This window comes from Neoarius graeffei, chromosome 1, assembly GCF_027579695.1.
Source record: "Neoarius graeffei isolate fNeoGra1 chromosome 1, fNeoGra1.pri, whole genome shotgun sequence".
Classification (NCBI taxonomy): domain Eukaryota; kingdom Metazoa; phylum Chordata; class Actinopteri; order Siluriformes; family Ariidae; genus Neoarius; species Neoarius graeffei.
Genome location: NC_083569.1, coordinates 1,899,050 through 1,921,524, shown reverse-complemented (window position 1 = coordinate 1,921,524; position 22,475 = coordinate 1,899,050). Strand labels below are relative to the sequence as shown.

The 22,475-nt window shown below is 41.6% G+C and overlaps 1 protein-coding gene across 1 annotated transcript; it reads right to left on the bottom strand.

The window, feature by feature from the left end:
• Positions 1-7,626: 7,626 nt before the first annotated feature.
• Positions 7,627-22,425, bottom strand: ebna1bp2 (EBNA1 binding protein 2). Its single transcript, XM_060927724.1, has 9 exons — positions 22,264-22,425; positions 18,061-18,144; positions 17,801-17,976; positions 16,662-16,785; positions 16,471-16,560; positions 14,616-14,691; positions 14,434-14,527; positions 10,453-10,618; positions 7,627-8,373 (listed from the first exon to the last, which is right to left on the bottom strand). Exons 1-9 carry the CDS (start codon positions 22,336-22,338, stop codon positions 8,326-8,328), a joined length of 933 nt encoding a protein of 310 aa, XP_060783707.1. The 5' UTR covers positions 22,339-22,425; the 3' UTR covers positions 7,627-8,325.
• Positions 22,426-22,475: the final 50 nt, after the last annotated feature.

Genomic DNA, 22,475 nt, shown 5'->3' with positions numbered 1-22,475 from the left:
GTTATAGAGAAGGACACGCCCGAAAGGATCAGCGCAAAAATATAACACATGGATCATTTAATTTAGTAGCCAGCGCTCAGTTTTTTTCCTGTTATGATCATTGACAGCCAGCAGAGGGCGCACTACTGAAGCTAGCCATCCTGCACACTCGTTACCTCATTTAAACATTTTTATTTTACATATGTGACAGAATTAAGGATATTATTTGTGTGTGTGTGGAGAAGATCAAATTTCCATAATTTAATGTTTACTAAAAATTGTCAGCTTTAGTGGTGCAAAAGCAACGACTGATAGATTCTTCGTAAGAGTTCATCAGAACTTGCCAGGACGGAGCTGCTGCACAACTAATCGCACCACCGCGGAGCAGTTTTTATTTAAACGCCGTGTACGATGGATTAAAAAGGTTTTGTATTTACGTGATAATTATTTACAGTGGGTTTTTCATTCAAGAGTAATTGGGGTGGGGTGGGGTGTGGCTTCAAATCCCAGCCGTCAAAAGTCAACTGAAAAAAAAACTACACAAGTTGCTTTTGCATAGCAAATATTTTAAAGCTTTACTTTTATTTTCTATATTAGATGTTCAAATTTTCTTTTTTTCCCCCCACTCAGGAGTAATTGAAGGCAACCAACGACAAGAATCCAGACCTGCAGAGGGCGCTTTTCCATGAATGAAGAACTTTAAAAATAATAGTAATAATAATTCGATGACTCTTTCAACCCTGTTTTCACTCTCGGAAGTGACGAATCAACAGTCGAAGATTTGTTTATTCGTTTAATTAGTTTCTTTATTTTATTCAAATTAGTTATGATTGAATCCAAACGATTGGCTTCGGTAAATTTCTCCAGCCGATCACGTCACCTGACTTCTCTCAAGTTCATTCAGTTCGCGTTTAACTGTTTGTTGCTCAGAACAAATTTTTGTCCTTTTCCTGCTGCTTATAAATCAGTCAGGCCACGCCCACAAGTGATGACATCAGGGTGGACATCATTGTGAGAATGATCTAAACAATCCGACGATGCGGCAGAAAACAAACATTTTTACACGATTCCTCAGATAAACGTTGAGGCTCGTGGTTTATAGCTACACTGTTCTTCAAACGTTCTTTGTTGTTCCTCACCTTCATCACTTCTATGTTAATATTTTGAGCCAAAGTTTGTTTCCTGTTCAACATCTGTTGACAGTTCATGAGGATTTACTGTAAATGTTTTCATGTTGGTATTAGTTTACAAAGTTATTCGAATAAACGTTCCCTTGTGCTTTGTGTTACTTGTCTGTTTTTAACCGCATTTCACCTTAAAGTGATGCCACAGCCATCTTCACGTCTCGAGACGACCAAAGTGAACAAGAAAACAGATTAAACATCGGAACAAAAGATAAAAGTTTTATTGAGAGTAAAGTTTGGTATTTTCTCGACACCGCGCTGATTATTTCTCAGTGTAAAGGAGACGAGTCTCTTCACTCAGCCCGTTTGCTGTTGCTTCAATGAATTCCGACAAACTGTTCATGATGTATTGAGTGAACACTTCCTGTAGATCTACATTATTGGTGTTAATCAATAGAACATGTTAAAGGGTTAGAAATGATAGAGTTGAGTAACCAAAATCTACGCTACGTTCACACTGCAAGGCTTAATGCTCAATTCCGATTTTTTTGTGAAATCCGATTTTTTTGTGAGGTCGTTCACATTAACAAATATATGCGACTTGTATGTGATCCTCAGTATGAACGAAAAGCGACCTAAAAGTGTTCCGCATGCGCATTGCAGGATACGACGACGTCACATGCAGTGAGCATGGCCAGTGTTTACGGAAGTAAAACCGCCCGGTTGCGGTATGACTCATCCAATCTAGCTTGAATAGCTGCATCCCCCCAAATGGAAATCAGCTCCCTAACCTCTGCGTCCTTCCATTGAGAAGATTCAGAACCTTCACAGCCCGAAGCGTCCCTCGCATTGATGTCATGCGCAGGGGCGCAGATACGTTTTTTGAACTGGGGGGGGACAAAAAACTGGGGGGGGGGGGGGGGGGGGGACAAAGCTGCCAGCAAACCAACCCCAACCCCGATATGCCTGTCAAACTTGTTGTTAGTAACCATAGCAACCAAGCTCGAGCTCGCAACCTGTGCAGTCTGCGCAGCTCAACCAACCGAATATCAGTCTTTGTTTTATGTGAGTTGTTGCAACTATGTATACACTGCTGTGCACCTCAATAAACCGAATGGTAATTAGTCTTTTGATTTTTCCGTGAGGTTTGCCTTATGCAAAGAAAGACAGCATAGACGTTTTTTCCTCCCTATAAGTAGGGGGGACCGAACGAGGTGAATTTAAATATGACTCGTCCCACCCTCTATCTGCGCCCGTGATTATGCGCCATGTTGTTGTAACTTTTTTGAGAGACCCGCCGCCTACTTCAGCGCAGAATAGTGACGTTTGTGGCTTGCTGATGACGTGTACGTCGGATGAATGCGACCTGGCGGTTCAGACTGAAGTCGCATATGAAAAGAGCGGATAGGAATCGGAATTAGGACCACATATCCAAACGGCCTGGGTTGGATTTGAAAAAATCGGATCTGTGTCGTTCATATTGTCAATAAAAGATCGGATACAGGTCACATATGGGCGAAAAGATCGGATTTGAGTCACTTCAGCCTGCAGTGTGAACGTAGCCTAATTTGATTACTGATATACACTCATCGGCCACTTTAATGGGAACTTGTTCTTGGCTGCAGGAGTGGAACCCAACGTGTTCTTTCTGCTGCTGTATTAGTGTAGCGGCTAACATGAAATTTTCACCAGAATATTTCACTTGGTGAGCAAAGCATGAAAATTGGCACACATGTAGATCAAACCATACTGTTTCCAAAACAATCGTTGGCCATCGCGATTTCCGCCATTTTAAAGATGGCCGCCGCCGTTTTCAAAATGGCGCCATTTTCAACAACCAAATTTCCGAAATATGGACATACCCCAACAGAATGTTTCGTTTCTTGCCTATTTCTAAGAGAAATTGAATGATAATACACAAAACCCTTTATTTCACTTGTGGTTAATGGTTGGCTGAAGCTATTTATTGCATTCATTACTGCGTTTACTCTTTGAAAACCATGAAAACAACAAAAACTACCTAAATGACCCTGATGAAAAGTTTACATACCCCTGTGAATTGGCCTGAAAACCTGTACACAATTTGACATAAACAGGACTGAATGGCAATTAAAGGCAACTACCTTCACCTGTGATCTGTTTTCTTCTAATTAGTGGGTGAAAATAAAAGTCAGTAAATTGCTGGACTTTTGAGAGAACCTTTTATCCCTCATCCAGTGCTGCGCGTCGTCTTTGAGATTGAGCCATGGGAAAATCAAAGGACCTGCGTGAAAAGGTAGTTGAACTTTATAAATCAGGGAAGGGATATAAGAAAATATCAAAGCAATTAAAAATGTCAGTCAGCACTGTTCAAACAATAATCAAGAAGTGGAAAGTCAGGGGCTCTGTAGACACCAAAGCCCGTTCAGGTAGACCAAGAAAAATTTCGCCCACCACTGCTAGAAGAATTGTGCGTGATGTAAAGAAGAAGCCCCAAATAACATCTGGTGAACTTCGAGATTCTCTGAAACAAGTTGATGTGGATGTTTCAAAGAGTACAATTAGGAGACTCTTGAGAAGAAATGGGCCGCATGGGAGAGTTGCCAGAAGAAAGCCCCTTCTACGCAAATGCCACAAAGAAGCCCGTCTACGATATGCCAGACTGCACAGAGACACGCCCCAAACCTTCTGGCAAAAAGTTGTGTGGAGTGATGAGACCAAAATTGAACTTTTTGGGCACAACACTAAACGCTACATCTGGCGAGGAATCAACAAGGCCTATGATGAAAAGTACACCATTCCCACAGTGAAACATGGTGGTGGATCTCTGATGTTTTGGGGATGTGTGAACTACAAAGGCACTGGAAATTTGGTAAGAGTTGATGGCAGGATGAATGCAGTCACTTATCAAAAAATACTGGAGGAAAATCTACACGCCTCAGCCCGGAAGCTGCGCATAGGACGAACTTGGACATTCCAGCACGACAATGATCCAAAACACAAGGCCAAATCAACTTGTCAGTGGCTACAACAGCATAAAGTGAAGGTCTTAGAGTGGCCATCTCAGTCTCCTGACCTCAACATTATTGAGCCACTCTGGGGAGACCTCAAACGTGCAGTCCATGCAAGACAGCCCCAGACTTTACAGGAACTGGAGGCTTTTTGCCAAGAAGAATGGGCAGCTTTACCATCTGAAAAGATAAAGAGACTCATTGACAACTATCACAAAAGACTTCAAGCTGTTATTGATGTTAAAGGGGGAAATACACAGTATTAAGAATTGGGGTATGTAAACTTTTGATCAGGGTCATTTTGTGTAGTTTTTTTGTTGTCATAATGGTTTAAAAAGAGTTAACATTTTCTTGACAATAAATGGCTTCAGCCAACCATTAACCACAAGTGAAATAAAGGTTTTTGTGTATTATCATTCAATTTCTCTTAGAAATAGCCAAGAAACAAAACATTCTCATCTCATCTCATTATCTCTAGCCGCTTTATCCTTCTACAGGGTCGCAGGCAAGCTGGAGCCTATCCCAGCTGACTACGGGCGAAAGGCGGGGTTCACCCTGGACAAGTCGCCAGGTCATCACAGGGCTGACACATAGACACAGACAACCATTCACACTCACATTCACACCTACGCTCAATTTAGAGTCACCAGTTAACCTAACCTGCATGTCTTTGGACTGTGGGGGAAACCGGAGCACCCGGAGGAAACCCACGCGGACACGGGGAGAACATGCAAACTCCGCACAGAAAGGCCCTCGCCGGCCACGGGGCTCGAACCCAGGACCTTCTTGCTGTGAGGCAACAGCGCTAACCGCTACACCACCGTGCCGCCACGAAACATTCTGTTGGGGTATATAAACTTTTGCCCACCACTGTATATCTTTATCGTGGTCGTTTTTGTGGCCGGATTTTCACAATTTTAATGTAGAAGGCTTTGGTTATTATGTGAGTGAAGTTATAATGACTATTCTTTCAAAATAATTCAACCTGGATCAAAACTGTCCAGGAGCATGATAAAAGTTTGATTCAAAAGGGCAACAAAGAAACTGTTGTTTTATATTCTCAAAAGAGTAAATTGCAAACACTACCAGGGCACAATGGTGCAATTTACTGCCATTAAACTCGGCATGGGGTTCAGTGTAAGCTTTGTTCATTATTGATACAAAGTCTCCCAAATACATTACGATCCGCCCCGTATATACAGGTCGTGATGTTGTATCCGAATTGACGGAGTGTGCCAACGCGGGAGAGCCGAGCCAAGAGGGACGGGGCTAAAAGTCCCTCGAATGGTGTACAGATCGCACGGGAGTTAAATTGCACTGGATGAACGATCGGGCTAGGTGTAGGAATTCCATCTTCGAACCTAGTTGTATCCCATACGTTAAAGTGTTATAGCTGTAGGTGGTAAAAGGATAATCCCTCGGCCTTCGGTTATTGATAGTGACAAGTCATTTTCCTTATTACTGCGTTTATTACACCATTTTGAAAATCATGGCAGCCATCTTGAAAATGGTGGAAACTTGAGTGGCCAACGATGATTTTTGGTCAGGTACATGCAGACAAAGTTTCATGCAAAATTTGGTGCTTTGCTCACCAACTGAAATATTTTACCAGCTATCCGCTCCACTATATGCTGAGATGCTTTTCTGCTCACCACGGTTGTAAAGAGTGGTTCAAGCTGAGAATCAATCTGACCGTTTCCCTCTGAGCCTCTCTTATCAACAAGGCGTTTGTTTCCACCCACAGAACTGTCGCTCACTCACTCGCTCAGTGTTTTTTGTTTTCTGCACCATTCTGTGTAAACTCTAGAGACTGTTGTGTGTGAAAACCCCAGGAGATCAGCAGCTTCTGAAATACTCAAACCAGTCCATCTGGATCAAACCAACACCCATACCACAGTGATTACAACATATATTGTAAAAAAAAAAATTTTCAATGAACCATAATCATGGTAGCCGCGGGGTCTTAAAAGTCTTAAACTTAATATTCCAAAATGAAGGCCTTAAAAAGTCTTAAATTGCTTTGCCCAAGTCTTAATTTTTTAAACAAAGGTCTTAAATTTACTCATACTATTCTACGATGTGAAAACGTGGGTTTTGCATAACATCAGTGAATTTCTTGGAGTATGCGCAAAGAAAGAAATAATATTGATACATTTTCGCGCCGGCGCAATCGTCGGAGGCCGTGGTGGAGAGGAGACTCCGCGAATCGCAGCATGGGGAAGTGTCGTTTTAATCAGCAGTGGCTTTCAGATGAAAGATATCGTGACTGGGTGAGGGAGGTTCCTGGAAGCGACGTTGAAGCAAGATGCTGTGTTTGTCGAAAGGCCTTCAAGTTGTCCACTATAGGTCATTTCGCTTTAGAGTCTCGCATGAAGAGCTCAAAGCGCATTGCATCTGCCCTCCACCGCCACGCTCTGGGTGCATGGTCAATTAGTTCAGAGACAGTTCTTTAGGCCTCGAGTTGGGCCCTCAGTTTGGCTTTCTGACTGGTGAGTGCACACCTTTGGCATTAATGCGTTGGTATGCCGATTGCATTTTTGTGTACCTTTAAGGCCATGACTTGGACCCTACGTTGTGCTCCTTTCTTCCAGGTTTAGACTTGGGTTTTTTTGTCTTGAATGTGAAGATTCGACAAGCAATGCACATAATGACTTTTAAGTATATAACTTTTATAATAAAAGTATTTTTACTTGAAACATTTGTCATTATTGGGAATTTGATCTGGTGTTCTACAACCGCATAACGGGTGCGATGTAGGTCTTAATTCTCATTTAAGTCGTCTTAAATTTATGGTGGTCAAACCTGGGGAAACCCTGATAATATGTCTGTCATACCACCCAACCCTACTACTATAAATGAATTCCCAGAGAAATACTGAGCAGCAGCAGGAGTGCGGTTTGTAGAGACTTTCCCTTCAGGTTTGTCTTTAAAATGACCTGGTTCTGATTTTGGACCTTTGCTAACAGGTGCACTGAGTTCTAGGTATAATATAAATTACTTGAGGGTGTAAATAATTTTGAAACCAGAAAATTCAACCTTTGCAATCCCCTCATTTTTGATTTTAAGACACAAGCCTTTGGCCCAAAAACACACTGCAGCATTCACCAGTTCACTGGAATATTAAGACTAATCTCTGCGCTTCATCTTTTCCCCACCAGATGGCACTAACGTGCTTTACTCAGGGAGTCAAATCAGTTGATTCACAAACACGAGCCGACTCTTTTCACTCCCAAACAACTCATTGGCTCCCCCAAGTTTGCAATATTTTCACTTGTGATTTTTCTTCCTACGGATCAGAAAATCATGAAAATAACATTTTGCATTACATTCTATTTAAAAGAGAAAAAAAAAAATCAGATGACTCGTAACCGAGAATTGAACACATTTCATGATCCACGCAAACACAACCACATCCATGTAAACATTTTGATTAAAAGTCTAACACCTACAACTATGACCAAAAAAAAAAAAAAAGAAATCGAATATACACAATGGTTAACATCCATTGAAGAATCGACTCGTTCACTAAGAGCTGATTCGTATATATACAAGAATTTATTTTGATGTTTTTGTCAATTAGAAAGTAAGCCATAATGAAATGATTCCATCTACAGTTAGAGGAGGAGAAATAATTACTGGTTATGGTTTTGGAGGGAGAAAAGGCAAATGATTCATTTAGGAGCCGCAGGAGTCGACTCTGAACCGTGAGCAGAGCCAAACCAATCAAATCAATTCAATAAGATGTGCGTCATTTCATTTGGAAAAACTTTTTTTTTTAAATTATATATTTTATTTCTTGTGCCCCTTGTTGGTCACCAGAGAAACACTTTGTACAGTCGCAGGTAACGCTACGATACGGATTCAGGGAGTCTTTGGGTCTGATTCGTCACCGAGCCGCCATGTTCGGTGAAAAGTCGCTGGACACAAACTGTGGCACTTGGAACAAATGAACAGCGATGCTTTAAAAAAAAAAATTCTGGATAGAAAAACCAACAAAAAGACATTTATACAGTCACATCATTCACACGCCATGAAGGAAGGAGAGTAGATAAAAATATTAAATTCAAAAGGATTTTTTTTGGTGAGATCCATGAATAAGAATCACGACATGAGTCACTCAAGTCCTCAAAAGCAGCGCACACAGCTTTCACGGAGTGTGTGTCAGCTTGCGCAAACATGGAGGTCCACGCAAGTCCCGTCAGATCTCCACGTTAAAAGATGTTAATCACGACTCACTTCCGTGCTTTCATCTTACGTCGTGCTTCTTTTCCAGGCCGCTTCTGTCAACAAATATTGGGGAAAGAAAGAAAATAAACAATCAGCATTCTGGCAAAACGAGCATGCAGTTAAAGCATTTTATCAAATGTAAAACACATCACGGTAAATCAAGGAAACTATTTTATTTCATATCTAGTTTGCATTCCAAGAATGTGTATGCATAGTTGTGTGCGTACACACGTTTCTATGTGCAGTATGTGATTTATCAAGTTTTCTTTGTACAAGATCTCTCATTCTCTCACGCACACACACATACTTCCCTCATTAACTTGTCAGAGTGAAGCCTTCTGGCCGTCATCTTACCACTCCCATTGTGTGAATTTGGTTTGTGTTAAAGCGTCTTACCCAATCAAATTTGCCCCAAGAAAAGTATTTCATTCCTTTCTCTTATTTTCTCAACTTCACCCCCATTCCTTACATATCTTTACAGCGCTCCGCTTCACTATTGTTTTTTCCCTTTTCCAGTTCAGTCTCTGATCATTTTTTTGGACAGCTCTTTTACTACTATAATTATTTCAGTGTCTCTTTTTCATATAGTTCTTCCTTTCTGTGATACCAACACAGGCTGTACAATACTTCCTCTCTCTTTAGGACGGTTGCTGAAATAGGATTTTCTCATGTTCGCTGCCATTTTCACTTCATTCTCACACTCGTGTCTTAACAGGATTTACTGGTCACATAATTCACTCAATATTCATGCAGCTTGTGACCATTAAATCCTGTTAAGACATGAGTGTGAGGAGGACATGAAAATGGCAACAAACATGAGAAAATAATCCTGCTGTTTCAGCAACCATCCTAAAGAGAGAGGAAGTACTGTACAGCCTGTGTGTTGGTATAATAAAGAAATGGAGAGATGAGAGGAAGAACTATATGAAAGAGAAAAAGATACACTGCATGAGAGAAAAACTGAAATGTCTGTTGAAATAATTATAGTAGTAAAAGAGCCGCTCAAAAAAAAAAAAAAGTGGGGGAGCTCCTTATGACGTCATCACTCCAAAGCTCTACCCATTCATTTCAACGGCACGGAATTTTGCCGAAAAACGGGAATACCGAATGAACGACATGGGGTAGTGCAACCATTTTAACAAGCACACCATTCCAGATCGGGCCCTACGTTTCAGCGTTGGAACGGTGTCTCTATCTCAAAAGCCCTAGGAGGAGGAGGAGTGGATCCAAAATTATCAACATTATCAGGAGATGGGTCCCTAGTGGCAGAACAGTGTAATAGCAGGTAAAGTGACTACAACCAGCTCTCATTTCACTGAACAGCAGCATGACATATCAGCGTGACTAACAGGGCGGCGCGGCGCATGTCTTCAGCGATTTTCCCTCCATCGCAGGTTTTCTAAATGTACCTGGGGCCAAAACAACATTTTGTATGAAGGTTACTCCAACCACTTGTAAAAGTACCAAATAGAACAGTTTTGCGATGTTATTTCTACTTCACTGCCAGTGCAGTTTATTTTCTTCATCGACCCTTTATCCTGCGCCGTGTCGTCCTTAAAGTCACGATCAGATTACTGGGCTTTTTAAAAGAGAAGCTGTTCACCTTGTATGGTGATCTGGGGACGATCCTTTTACGCAAATGAAGTCGGCTGCGCCGAATTAGAACGTGTTGGATTCGAGTGCAGCTGTGTGTACACGTGATAACTTTCACACGTATCCTGGCAGCTCTTACCAACTCGTTCTACGCACACTGATAAATCAGACCTCAGGGAATAAGCAGAAAACGAAAGGTGATAATAAACCCATAACCCGCCGGGTTTGGGTGATTAACAGTACTGTACAGTCTTACAGACGGCTAAAACCTATAAGCATCACGACATTGTCGTCGTCTTGCTCAGCACAAGCTCGGATTTTTCTTTACGTTCTATAATTTAATGTAAATGTTAGGGAGGAAGTAGAACATCTTTATGAACACATTACGTACAATCGTCTGTAATAATATAAAAAAAAAAAAAAAAAAAAAAAAAAAAAAAAAGACCCCACACACATACACACACGTTTCTTTTCAACGTTCATGTAGTGTATTAAATGTAAAAACGCTGCATTTTTATTCTAAAACAAAAACATCTTACGTTCTTCTTCCCTCCTTTGGCGAACTTCTTGCCCGCTCTGCCGTGAGCCACTTTGGCCCGGAATCCCGACACGTCGTTGTAGCTCTCCTTCGTGTTCCACTTGGAGCCTTTCTTTTTGCCGCCGAAGCCAAACTTCGAGTCCTTGTACTTCCTCTTGGCGTTCGGGCTAAAAACAGAGCGTGGGGTTTGCTGAGTGTTAAAATAAACATACTGCCCCCCTCCCCCCACCACAGTCAAAGATCAGAGGACATTAAAGAAACGGGCGTGGAGGAAAAAAAATAAATCGAATGTACAAAATTTCCTCTTTAGCGCTGCCTCTTTTAGGCCCCGCCTCTAAAAGTTTAACAGTTAAATTACAGCAGAAACCAGATGTGATGTAAACGATAATTTATACCGTAGATACGGATTACTGTTTATTAGAATTAGATTAACGATGCAGGTAAACGATTAGCGCAAACACACTTTAGCTCCTTTATTTAGTCTCAGTGTGAAATGACACATCTGATGATTCAAAGTGAAATTATGATTTGACTGTATAACTGAAAACTATCAACACTTTTATACAATACACAATAATCATGAGAGATCAGTGTATTAACACACTGCAGCGTGGGAAATGAGGCCGGACCGGGGGTCACTGACCCGTAATTTTCGCATTTGTCCGTCTGTATTTCAAAAGTATTGGACCGGATGGCCCGACTGTGCCGCCGAAGATCGTAGCCCCGCCAAAACGTCCAGGCCCCTCCCTTTACCCCGACTGTCAGACTAAATAAGGACAATAATAATCCACTCAGTATTCGCTGTTTTTATTACACGATGCAGGTGAACTCGTGTTTTAGGGTTGAGGTGATTAAGCGCTCAGTTTACATGAAGCTTTCCAGTACAGTATTAGGTTAAGTCCCAATGTTATTATGATGTGCATTTTTTTCCCCCCATTCATAATAAGAATGACCGTCGCAGTCATGTGCTTTGTCGGATGTAGATTTATATTTTAATACGAGGAGGAGTTTTTATTTGCTAAAGTTCTAGTCCCGCAGATTTGAGTCTGAATGCCAAACGATGTGTTCGGAGTCATTTTAAACGCCATTTCGTTGCAAAGTTACTTGGAATCTCGTCCTCAAAATTTTAACTCTATGTAAGAATAGTTGTGCTGTTAATTACTAAATTTCTTATCGACTGATTATAAGCACAGTATAAAATCGTCACTGTTGGCGTAACGTTCGATGAGTGTTATGCCAACAGTGACTATTTTATACTGTGCTTATAATCAGTTGATAAGAAATTTAGTTTTCTTGGGTAGAACTTTGTAAATTAGATTCAATTTGTAGAGAAATTAGCGACTAATGTCGAGTGTAATTTGGCCTTTGAAGATCACAAAAAAAACATGGCTGGAAATAGCTGAGAAGCATCTCCGGGCATCTAAAGCCCTTCAGCTTCACGTGACCCCCGGCCGCATTGCTCCGAGCCTCTGTCCCGTCATTCAGACAGGCTGAAATCTGGACAGACAGACAGACATTTCGGACTCGTCTGTCCTGTGACAGTCTGATTAAAATTGATCATTTCCCACACTGCACTGCAAGTTAGACCCTTTTCACGTGACGTCACGACAAACGCGGCCGCCATTTTGGACATGTACTACCAGTAGTTTACCACAGCCAGCACTGAGGAACGGCAGCAAAGAAAGTTTTTACTTTCAGCAAGACTTCCATCATGCCACTATATTGTTGTGCACCTGGATGTAGTAACCATCAACAAACAAGGCAAGGTTTATCATTTTATCGGATCCCGACGGAGAAGATGGATAGCGGCCATTAACAGGAAAGATTGGCAGCCCTCGGCATACCAGCGCTTGTGTAGTGACCACTTTGTTGGAGGTAAGACGAATAAAATTAGCCAGAAAAGGCATTACATTGCTGTTAACATTCTGTGGCGGCCAGTGTGTAACCAAATAGGCTAAAATAACCCATTGTAACCTCTTTGTTCTTCTGTAGTAGCTATTGTTGACTAGCTAATGTCAACAACATAGTAGCTAGTATGTTACTGTAGCAATGTTAACGTTCAGTCATTTGGATGACTGTTAAAACCTTTCAGTCTCAAGTTTTTCCTTTACTCTATTTACTAGTTTACTGTAATTATGATCCGGCAGCTATTTACACCGGATCCGGTGTAAATAGCTGCCGGAGCCAACGTCCGAGGTTCCGGAGCGCGCTCCGGCTTGCTCCCCCTCAAATTAAACCCTCAGGGCTTAATTTGAGGGGGAGCAAGCCGGAGCGCGCTCCGGAACCTTGGACGTTGGCTCCGGCAGCTATTTACCTGTACAGGGCTTAATTTGAGAGGGAGCAAGCTGGAGCGCGCTCCGGAACCTCTGGATCCGGTGTAAATAGCTGCCGGATCATAATTACAGTAAACTAGTAAATAGAGTAAAGGAAAAACTTGAGACTGAAAGGTTTTAACAGTCATCCAAATGACTGAACGTCAACATTGCTACAGTAACATACTAGCTACTATGTTGTTGACATTAGCTAGTGCTAACTGCTAGCTGCTAGTACACTGCTACAACACAGACACCGACCCTAATAATACAGTTCTTGGTCATTGCCTGGTAACAGCAAATTTATAACGGGCCATGTCTCAACAGACTAAGAAGTTATTTCAATGACATTTAATAACATTTTGTTTATCCTGAGGACCGAAAGTAAATGAAAATGTGAACAAACCTTAGCTGTAATCAGATGGCGACCGCCGGCTCCAGGGACGACCCGCTGATGTAGGCATGTTACCCAGCCTGACACAAAATATTTGTAGGCATCCAAACTCTTATACGCTTTCAGATCAATACCTGTGTATGGCGATGGGTTTTTAACGACATAGGTATACAGATCATGTGGGCCGAAGTCAGGTAAAGACGAGGGCTTCGTGTACTTCCGTACGTCAGTGAACAATCCTGGTGGAAGCAGGTAAACGTCGTTCTCTAAGCCTGCTAACCTCAATTTTTGCAAATACCGTATTTTCTGGACTATACAGCGCACCTGTATATAAGCCGCATCCGCTCTATTTAAAAAAAAAAAAAAAAAAAAAAAAGATATACAAGCCGCACCGGGCTATAAGCCGCAGATATCTATGTTGATATTTACTGCATGTACAGAACGATTTTGTACTGTAAATGTACATGTATGTACCTGAACAGATTCTTTCCGAACAGTGCCTTTTAACACGGCAGCAACTTTGCTGATTAAAACGGAACAGAACCAAGAGAAAATAACCGGGATTTATTTACCTTCATTTCTCCTGTGTTTGAAACCACAAGTCACTTTAATCATCTTCGCTGGATTTGAAAATAATTACCAGTTAGTAATTTGTCGTGCGTGTTCTATCTGCTAATTCTTCTTTGCATTGATTTTTCGTCTATCTTATTTTTGATTCTACTTCCGGTTAGAGCGCCCCTAGCGGTGGAAGAAAAATCCACAGAATAGCCACACCTTTGTATAAGCCGCATGGTTCAAAACCGAGGAAAAAAGTAGCGGCTTATAGTCCAGAAAATACGGTACCTCTCCCTCTGCTCGCCCTGTAAATGCCCTACGCCGCTGGATAGTGAAGGTGTTTTCTGCATCTCGCTCCTTTTTCTTTTATGTTTTTCGTTTGTCGCCTTCAAACCGATTCGAGCCGAAGTCCACTACATGTCCAAAATGGCGGTCGCGTTTACGAAGGTCACGTGACTGAAAAGGGTCTATAATAACAGTGCTTCATTAAAAACCTGACTGATTATTCTTTTATTTAATGCCTAGAAAAATGAATAATGAGTGAAATTGGCACAAAATGCTAACATCTTATTGCTTATTTAAAGATAAATAAATAAATCGTATTAAAAACACGCAGTGATGCCCACAACATGTTCAGAAAGCAGCAGGATTTATGACAATGTTGAGATTATACAGTCGAACCGCACCGCATCGTATCGCCCAGCTCCTTCTGCGTACTCACCCTTTCTTGTTAAGGTGTGGTTTGGATGGTGCTGCTGCTGCTGCTTTCTTCCCCTCACCGTCTCCTTCCAGGAAGTCCAGCTTATCAGTCATACCTGTTAGACATCAACACTCCGTCACTGTACAGGTAATAAACAAACCGATAGATGGATAAAAGAAGAATTAGTGAAAATGCAAAGAAACCTTTCTGATATTTCTTCACCGCCATCATCATGGATTTCTTCTCCTTCTGCCTCTTCTGCAGAACCTCCACCTGGACCTGTGGGGGGAAAGAAAACGAGGACATGACGACCATTCTACCACTAATAAACAACTTTTTAAAAGTTAAATACAAAGTAAAATTCAAATGAACTTTAAAAAAAGGGCAGTATATGTATGCACAGCACCAGTCAAAAGTTTGTGCACCCCTACTCTACTCACAGGTGTTTCAACGTTGTGACGATCCTCTACACTGTAGAACTAGTGCTGTCAAGCGATTAAAATATTTAATCGCGATTAATGTCGCGACTGTCATAGTTAACTCGCGATTAATCACACATTTTTGTCACATGAAAAAACATTGTAATTCTCTTATCAGCATAAAAAAGTGAACGGGCTTGCTTTGTACCAATTTTTTTTTTTTTATTGCAGAGCATGATACGTCTCGTCACAGCCACTGCAAAGTCGGGCTGGAGCTGCCGATGGGAAAACGAAACCTAAGCCGAGCACCGTGGCTCTTCGTCCCGAGGCGCGGGGCTAGCGCGCCCTGCCCGCGCTGGTTCTTTGGGGGAGGAGGGCAGAGGACTCTGGCTGTGCGGGGCGTGGCATTACAGTCTAGCTGCTATCATTTTTCTAAGCAAAGTCTCTGTTCCAAGTTCCTGGCAGTTTCAAAAGCTTATGAAAAACCTACATCATATCACAGAGCGTTAATCTCGCGATAAAAAAAAATTATCACCGTTAAAATTGAGTCAAGTTAATGCGATAATAATGCGACATTTTTGACAGCACTATGTAGAACAAAACTGAAGACATCAAACACTATGAAATAACATCTGGAACATAGCTGGAGTTATGTGGTCAAAAAAAAAAAAATTCAATATTTTAGATTCTTCAGTGTATCCAGTGTTTCCCTTGACGCTTTCCACTCCAAGAGTTTAAGATCAAACAGTAAATAATAAATATACCAATAATAAAATAGCCCTAATCAACACCACAACTGCAGTCATCCATATTAAAGTAAAGAGAAGCGACATCCATCATTACTTTAAGACAGGAAGTGACTTTTAGTTCATAAAAATAAATGAATTCCAACCCCAAATCAGAAAAAGTCGAGACGGTATGAAAAAAAACGCAAATAAAAACAGAAAGCAGCGATTTGTAAATGGACTCTGGCCTGTAGTTCATGACGGACCGAACGAACCCGAGATATTTCATGTTTTGTTGGTCAACTTCATTCCATTTGTTAATATCCATCCATTCCTGCAACATCTGCTGCCTTCAACACGACGACTTTTCCAGGGAGATTTCAACAAAACCACATTCTGCTCACATTACAAAGGCGTGGCTGTGGAAGAAGAGGGCGTGTCCCCTCTGTCCCCAATAGAGAATGTTTGGAGAATTTAGAAATGAAAAATAGGACCGTGACGACCCTGAACTGTTCCACACCTTCAGACCTGTTTACAGTTAGAACGGGACAAAAATAACACCTGAGACACTTCATCACTCGGAGTCTTCAGTCCATAAACAGCTTTAAGTGTCGGGAGAAGGAACGGGAACGTTATAAAAGTGGGAAATGATTTAGTGTAACAACATTTTTTTGAAACGTGTTGCAAGAATCAGAACTGAAATACGTTCATTTTGAGAAATTAATCAGAGTCACGGGGTGAATCGTCAAACAACGTGCTGTTGTATTGTTTTGAGTGAGATACAGGTCAAAGATTATTTACACATCGCTGCGTTCAGTTCGAATTTCAACTTTTTCTGATTTGGGGTTGTAGTAGGTGTGTCCAAAGTTTTGACTGAGCGAGAGAGAGAGATTGGTGTTGAGGTAAACGATCACCTTCTTGCCGAACTTCCTCTGTTCTCTCAGCTTCTTGGCTTTCTCAGATCTCTCCATCGCCATCTGCTTCTGGATCAGCTTCTTCCTGATCTACACACCACGGTTCCAAAGTTACTTCACTGTAAACTCTAACAGTGCATCAACACTGCGGTCAGATTTTTAATCTCTCACAGAAATAAAAACACACCCACCTTCTGCATGTGCTGATCTGATTTGGCCATCTCCGCAAAATAATCCTCCGGCCGTTTTGTAGGAATCTGTAACTTCTGTAACTTGGGCAGCGCCTCGAGAACAGTCGCTTGGGCCTGTCGATAACTGGAGCACAACAAGAAAGAGGATCTTCATCCTCTAAAGAAAGGAAAAGTGTGTGGCAGCAGTAAAAAGCTTGTGGGTTTTTTTTTTTTAATAGGAGATGGGACAGAGTGTGTATTAGGTGTGAGAAGTGACCATTTTAAGTATATTTACTTTTCTAACTTCATCTCATTATCTCTAGCCGCTTTATCCTGTTCTACAGGGTCGCAGGCGAGCTGGATCCTATCCCAGCTGACTACGGGCGAAAGGCGGGGTTCACCCTGGACAAGTCGCCAGGTCATCACAGGGCTGACACATAGACACAGACAACCATTCACACTCACATTCACACCTACGCTCAATTTAGAGTCACCAGTTAACCTAACCTGCATGTCTTTGGACTGTGGGGGAAACCGGAGCACCCGGAGGAAACCCACGCGGACACGGGGAGAACATGCAAACTCCGCACAGAAAGGCCCTCGCCGGCCACGGGGCTCGAACCCAGGACCTTCTTGCTGTGAGGCGACCGCGCTAACCACTACACCACCGTGCCGCCAGTCTCTCACTTATTAAATCTACTTTGTACTTTTCTTTCTTCACTCAATCCAAATAATAAAAGTTCTGTTTATGCACCTTTTTTCATTAAAGGTTGCTGAATTTTTTTTTTTTTAAAAAGTCTAGTTTTCTCCATCCATAAACACCACATTTCCCGTCCATTAACTGTTTCAAACCTGTGCCATGGTGACAGCCAATCAGACTACAGCGTTCAGGACGAAGTGGGAGGAGCTGGTGGGCGGTGCTTGAGACTGACCGACTGCTCGTGGTTTATAACGAATTAAAGGTGAGCAGCCTAAATGAAACGCACGCACGCACGCACGCTCCTTGCCAGTGATGTATTTATTTATATTTGAATAATCTAAACTCCTCTGTATTTACTGAGGAACGGTGATCTTTAACCGTCCCACCTCCGAACTGAGGATGAGGAGAAGCCACAAACTTTTCAACCATCGAGCTTCTGATGCAAAACCCAAACACTCACAAGTGCATCTCCCTCTGAAAATCATCATCTGCGTTGACTTCGGCTCCGCCCTGGCTCGGCTCCGCCCTCCCCTCCACTTTAGCCATGATGTCGACGGTGGGCGGAGTGGTGAGGTCCAGCCTCTCCACCCAGGCCAGATTCTTCTTAAACTCCGCCAGGCATTTCTTCAAACCCTCCTGGTGGAACGAGAACAGAACCTCGCTATAAAACTACAGCTCGGATTTGGGCTTCATCATGTCTGAACATCTTCATGAACTCACCACGTTGTTCACGGTTTGTTTAGGTTCTTCTAAAGGAATGTTCATGCCGGGTTTGAGGAGTCCTTTGACGAAAGCTTCTTGAAGCTTGAAATAAAAAAAAGAGAGACATATCTTGGTTTCAAACGCATCCAAGCAACTTCATGGCAAGAGACTAGAAACGAAGGTTATCGTCACATTAACCATTTATCGTTAAACGTTTTCAGATAACGCACTTCTCTTAAACTGTGGCAAGAAAAACATCAACACTCCACTCTCACGCTGAAGAAAGGGGCAGAGCGTAAACCTTTTACAACTGCATTGTGGTCAGTTGTAAAAGTCAGAGGGAAATGGACAGATTGGAAGGATATAGTAACTCATATAATCACTCTTTACAACCGTGGTGAGCAGAAAAGCATCTCAGCATGCAACAGCGAGAGAAGAACACATTGGGTTCCACTCCTGCAGCCAAGAACAGGGATCTTAGAATCAACAAGTTCCTATTAAAGTGGCCAGTGAGCGTACCAGGTCACGCACTCTCTGGATTAAACAAGAAATAAATGACTAACAACAAACTGCTGCTGTCTTTTTTTCCTCTTTGAAAAGCAGCTTCATGCAAATTTCATTAGATGAAGTCACATTTGCACAAGATTTCAAACGTATTGAAAAAAAAAGGAGTCTTGTACGATGATCAGCAGTTCAACAGTAAAGACGGAGTGTGATGTCAGTTATTTCAGTGCCGTGAATAAAGAAATGTTTATAGATGTTTTATATAAAAGCCTGTGAACGTCTCTGCTGTTGGTGTTCAAATTAAACCGGTTGTGTAATAAAGATTTAAAGAGGATGATATGATATAATAACTAGGGCCAAATGTCAATCACCACAAGTTGGCCTAGTGGTTAGCGTGGCCGCCTCTCAACCAGGAGATCACGAGTTCTAATAGCAGTCGGGTCGCACCAAAGACCATCATGTGCTACGTTCACACTGCAAGGCTTAATGCTCAATTCCGATTTTTTTGTGAGGTCGTTCACATTAACAAATATATGCGACTTGTATGTGATCCTCAGTATGAACGAAAAGCGACCTAAAAGTGTTCCGCATGCGCATTGCAGGATACGACGACATCACGCAGTGAGCATGGCCAGTGTTTACGGAAGTAAAACCGCCCGGTTGCAGTATGACCCATCCAATCTAGCTTGAATAGCTGCATCCCCCCAAATGGAAATCAGCTCCCTAACCTCTGCGTCCTTCCATTGAGAAGATTCAGAACCTTCACAGCCCGAAGCGTCCCTCGCATTGATGTCATGCGCCATGTTGTTGTAACTTTTGAGAGACCCGCCGCCTACTTCAGCGCAGAATAGTGACGTTTGTGGCTTGTTGATGACGTGTAAGTCGGATGAATGCGACCTGGCGGTTCAGACTGAAGTCGCATATGAAAAGAGCGGATAGGGATCGGAATTAGGACCACATATCCAAACGGCCTGGGTCGGATTTGAAAAAAATCGGATCTGTGTCGTTCATATTGTCAATAAAAGATCGGATACAGGTCACATATGGGCGAAAAGATCGGATTTGAGTCACTTCAGCCTGCAGTGTGAACGTAGCCTTAGAAACGAAGTCAAAATCTATTTTTTACATAAAAGCTTGAAAAATCCTTTTTTTTTCCCAACATAGCAAAAGTCACCAGGTCACATGTTGCCTGATATGTACACAAAGTTTCATGAGGATATCTTCAGTAGTTTTAAAAATACGGCCCGGAAACGAAAACGTGACCGGACAGACGGAGCCCGTTTCTACAGTATATCCCTCGCCAAACTGAGTAATATTTCACCCTAATTTCACTTTTTAACCCTTTCTGTTCCTTCATTAAGTCATTGTATTAGATGCTACAATGAATCTTAACATCTTAATTTACAGCTGTAATCATCAGAAGTGTAAATCGTCCCGTCCTCCCGACACTCTCGCTCTTCTCCCTGTACTCGTCTGAGCTCTCTCGAATCCCCCTGCTCGCCTTGTGTGTTGTACATCATGAGGAAAGCACTGTATGAACTTATTAAAAATTTAAATGTGTCATGTACACAATCATACAGAGTACGACATGCAGTGAAATGCTCAGTGCAATGCTCCGGAGGGCAAGAACATAGTTTTGGGGGGCAGTTAAAAGAAAAAAAAAAGACACCTCTTCATGCAACTTCACTTCATCACAATGCAATATATAAATTTCATTTTTCCCCTTTAGTGCAATATATACACTTATTTGATATATTGTATACTGTGTATATTCCGCAGAGCATTCTTATATTTACGCTTTAATTCTTAATTTGAATTTGTAATACATAATTCTTATCAGACTTACACTTCTAATGATTCAGAAATACTGTATTATTATTATTATTATTATTATTATTACTGCTTTTAGATTTGACACACTAACAGTTTTAAACACTCCTACAGTCCTCACATCTGAAAGTTTTTTAAATTGTACTTGAATTTTTGGTATAAAATCTCCATCATGCTTAAAAACAGTGTCTATAATGAAGTTTATACACAACAGAATCAGTTAAAAAAAACCTACAGTGGTTCTTGAAAGTTTGTGAACCCTTTAGAATTTTCTATATTTCTGCATAAATATGACCTAAAACATCATCAGATTTTCACACAAGTCCTAAAAGTAGATAAAGAGAACCCAGTTAAACAAATGAGACAAAAATATTATACTCGGTCATTTATTTATTGAGGAAAATGATCCAATATTACATATCTGTGAGTGGCAAAAGTATGTGAACCTCTAGGATTAGCAGTTAATTTGAAGGTGAAATTAGAGTCAGGTGTTTTCAATCAATGGGATGACAATCAGGTGTGAGTGGGCACCCTGTTTTATTTAAAGAACAGGGATCTATCAAAGTCTGATCTTCACAACACGTTTGTGGAAGTGTATCATGGCACGAACGAAGGAGATTTCTGAGGAGCTCAGAAAAAGCGTCGTTGATGCTCATCAGGCTGGAAAAGGTTACAAAACCATCTCTAAAGAGTTTGGACTCCACCAATCCACAGTCAGACAGATTGTGTACAAATGGAGGAAATTCAAGACCATTGTTACCCTCCTCAGGAGTGGGCGACCAACAAAGATCACTCCAAGAGCAAGGCGTGTAATAGTCGGCGAGGTCACAAAGGACCCCAGGGTAACTTCTAAGCAACTGAAGGCCTCTCTCACATCGGCTAATGTTAATGTTCATGAGTCCACCATCAGGAGAACACTGAACAACAATGGTGTGCATGGCAGGGTTGCAAGGAGAAAGCCACTGCTCTCAAAAAGAACATTGCTGCTCGTCTGCAGTTTGCTAAAGATCACATGGACAAGCCAGAAGGCTATTGGAAAAATGTTTTGTGGACGGATGAGACCAAAATAGACCTTTTTGGTTGAAATGAGAAGGAAAATATCAGGACATCTGTCCATGAACTGAATCTCAAGAGAAGGTGGGTCATGCAGCAAGACAACGACCCTAAGCACACAAGTCGTTCTACCAAAGAATGGTTAAAGAAGAATGAAGTTAATGTTTTGGAATGGCCAAGTCAAAGTCCTGACCTTAATCCAATGGAAATGTTGTGGAAGGACCTGAAGCGAGCAGCTCATGTGAGGAAACCCACCAACATCCCAGAGTTGAAGCTGTTCTGTACGGAGGAATGGGCTAAAATTCCTCCAAGCCGGTGTGCAGGACTGATCAACAGTTACCGCAAACGTTTAGTTGCAGTTATTGCTGCACAAGGGGGTCACACCAGATACTGAAAGCAAAGGGTCACATACTTTTGCCACTCACAGATATGTAACATTGGATCATTTTCCTCAATAAATAAATGACCAAGTATAATATTTTTGTCTCATTTGTTTAACTAATTTCTACTTTTAGGACTTGTGTGGAAATCTGATGTTTTAGGTCATATTTATGCAGAAATATAGAAAATTCTAAAGGGTTCACAAACTTTCAAGCACCACCGTGTGTGTATAAGTACTGGAACACTTTAACTGAAACCGTTGTAATGGGAATTTCATCCATTAAAACAGAGAAAAAAAAAAGTGAGTTTATTTTTAGAAATGCAGAGTTGAATAACCCCTCAGTGTAATACTGTAATGTGCGGGGTTTAGGTATGATCTGCAGCTAGTGCTAACTGTCTCCTTTAGCTAACAGCTAGCGAGCACTAAAACTCTCCTCAGAACTCCGCGCTCACCTCTCCATCCGAGAGCTCACCGTCCTCCTGCTCAGACTCCGCTCCCCACTGACGATCCGCTTCCGCAGCACACATCTTCAATAAACAACTATTATTATTATTATTAACTTTTTTTAGCTTCTCACGTGCGTTTCCGATTCGTTGCTTGCTGAACGACTTTGTGCACGCAGAAAAAAAGTCCGGGTAGCGCATTATCCGCGATGAGCAAAGGT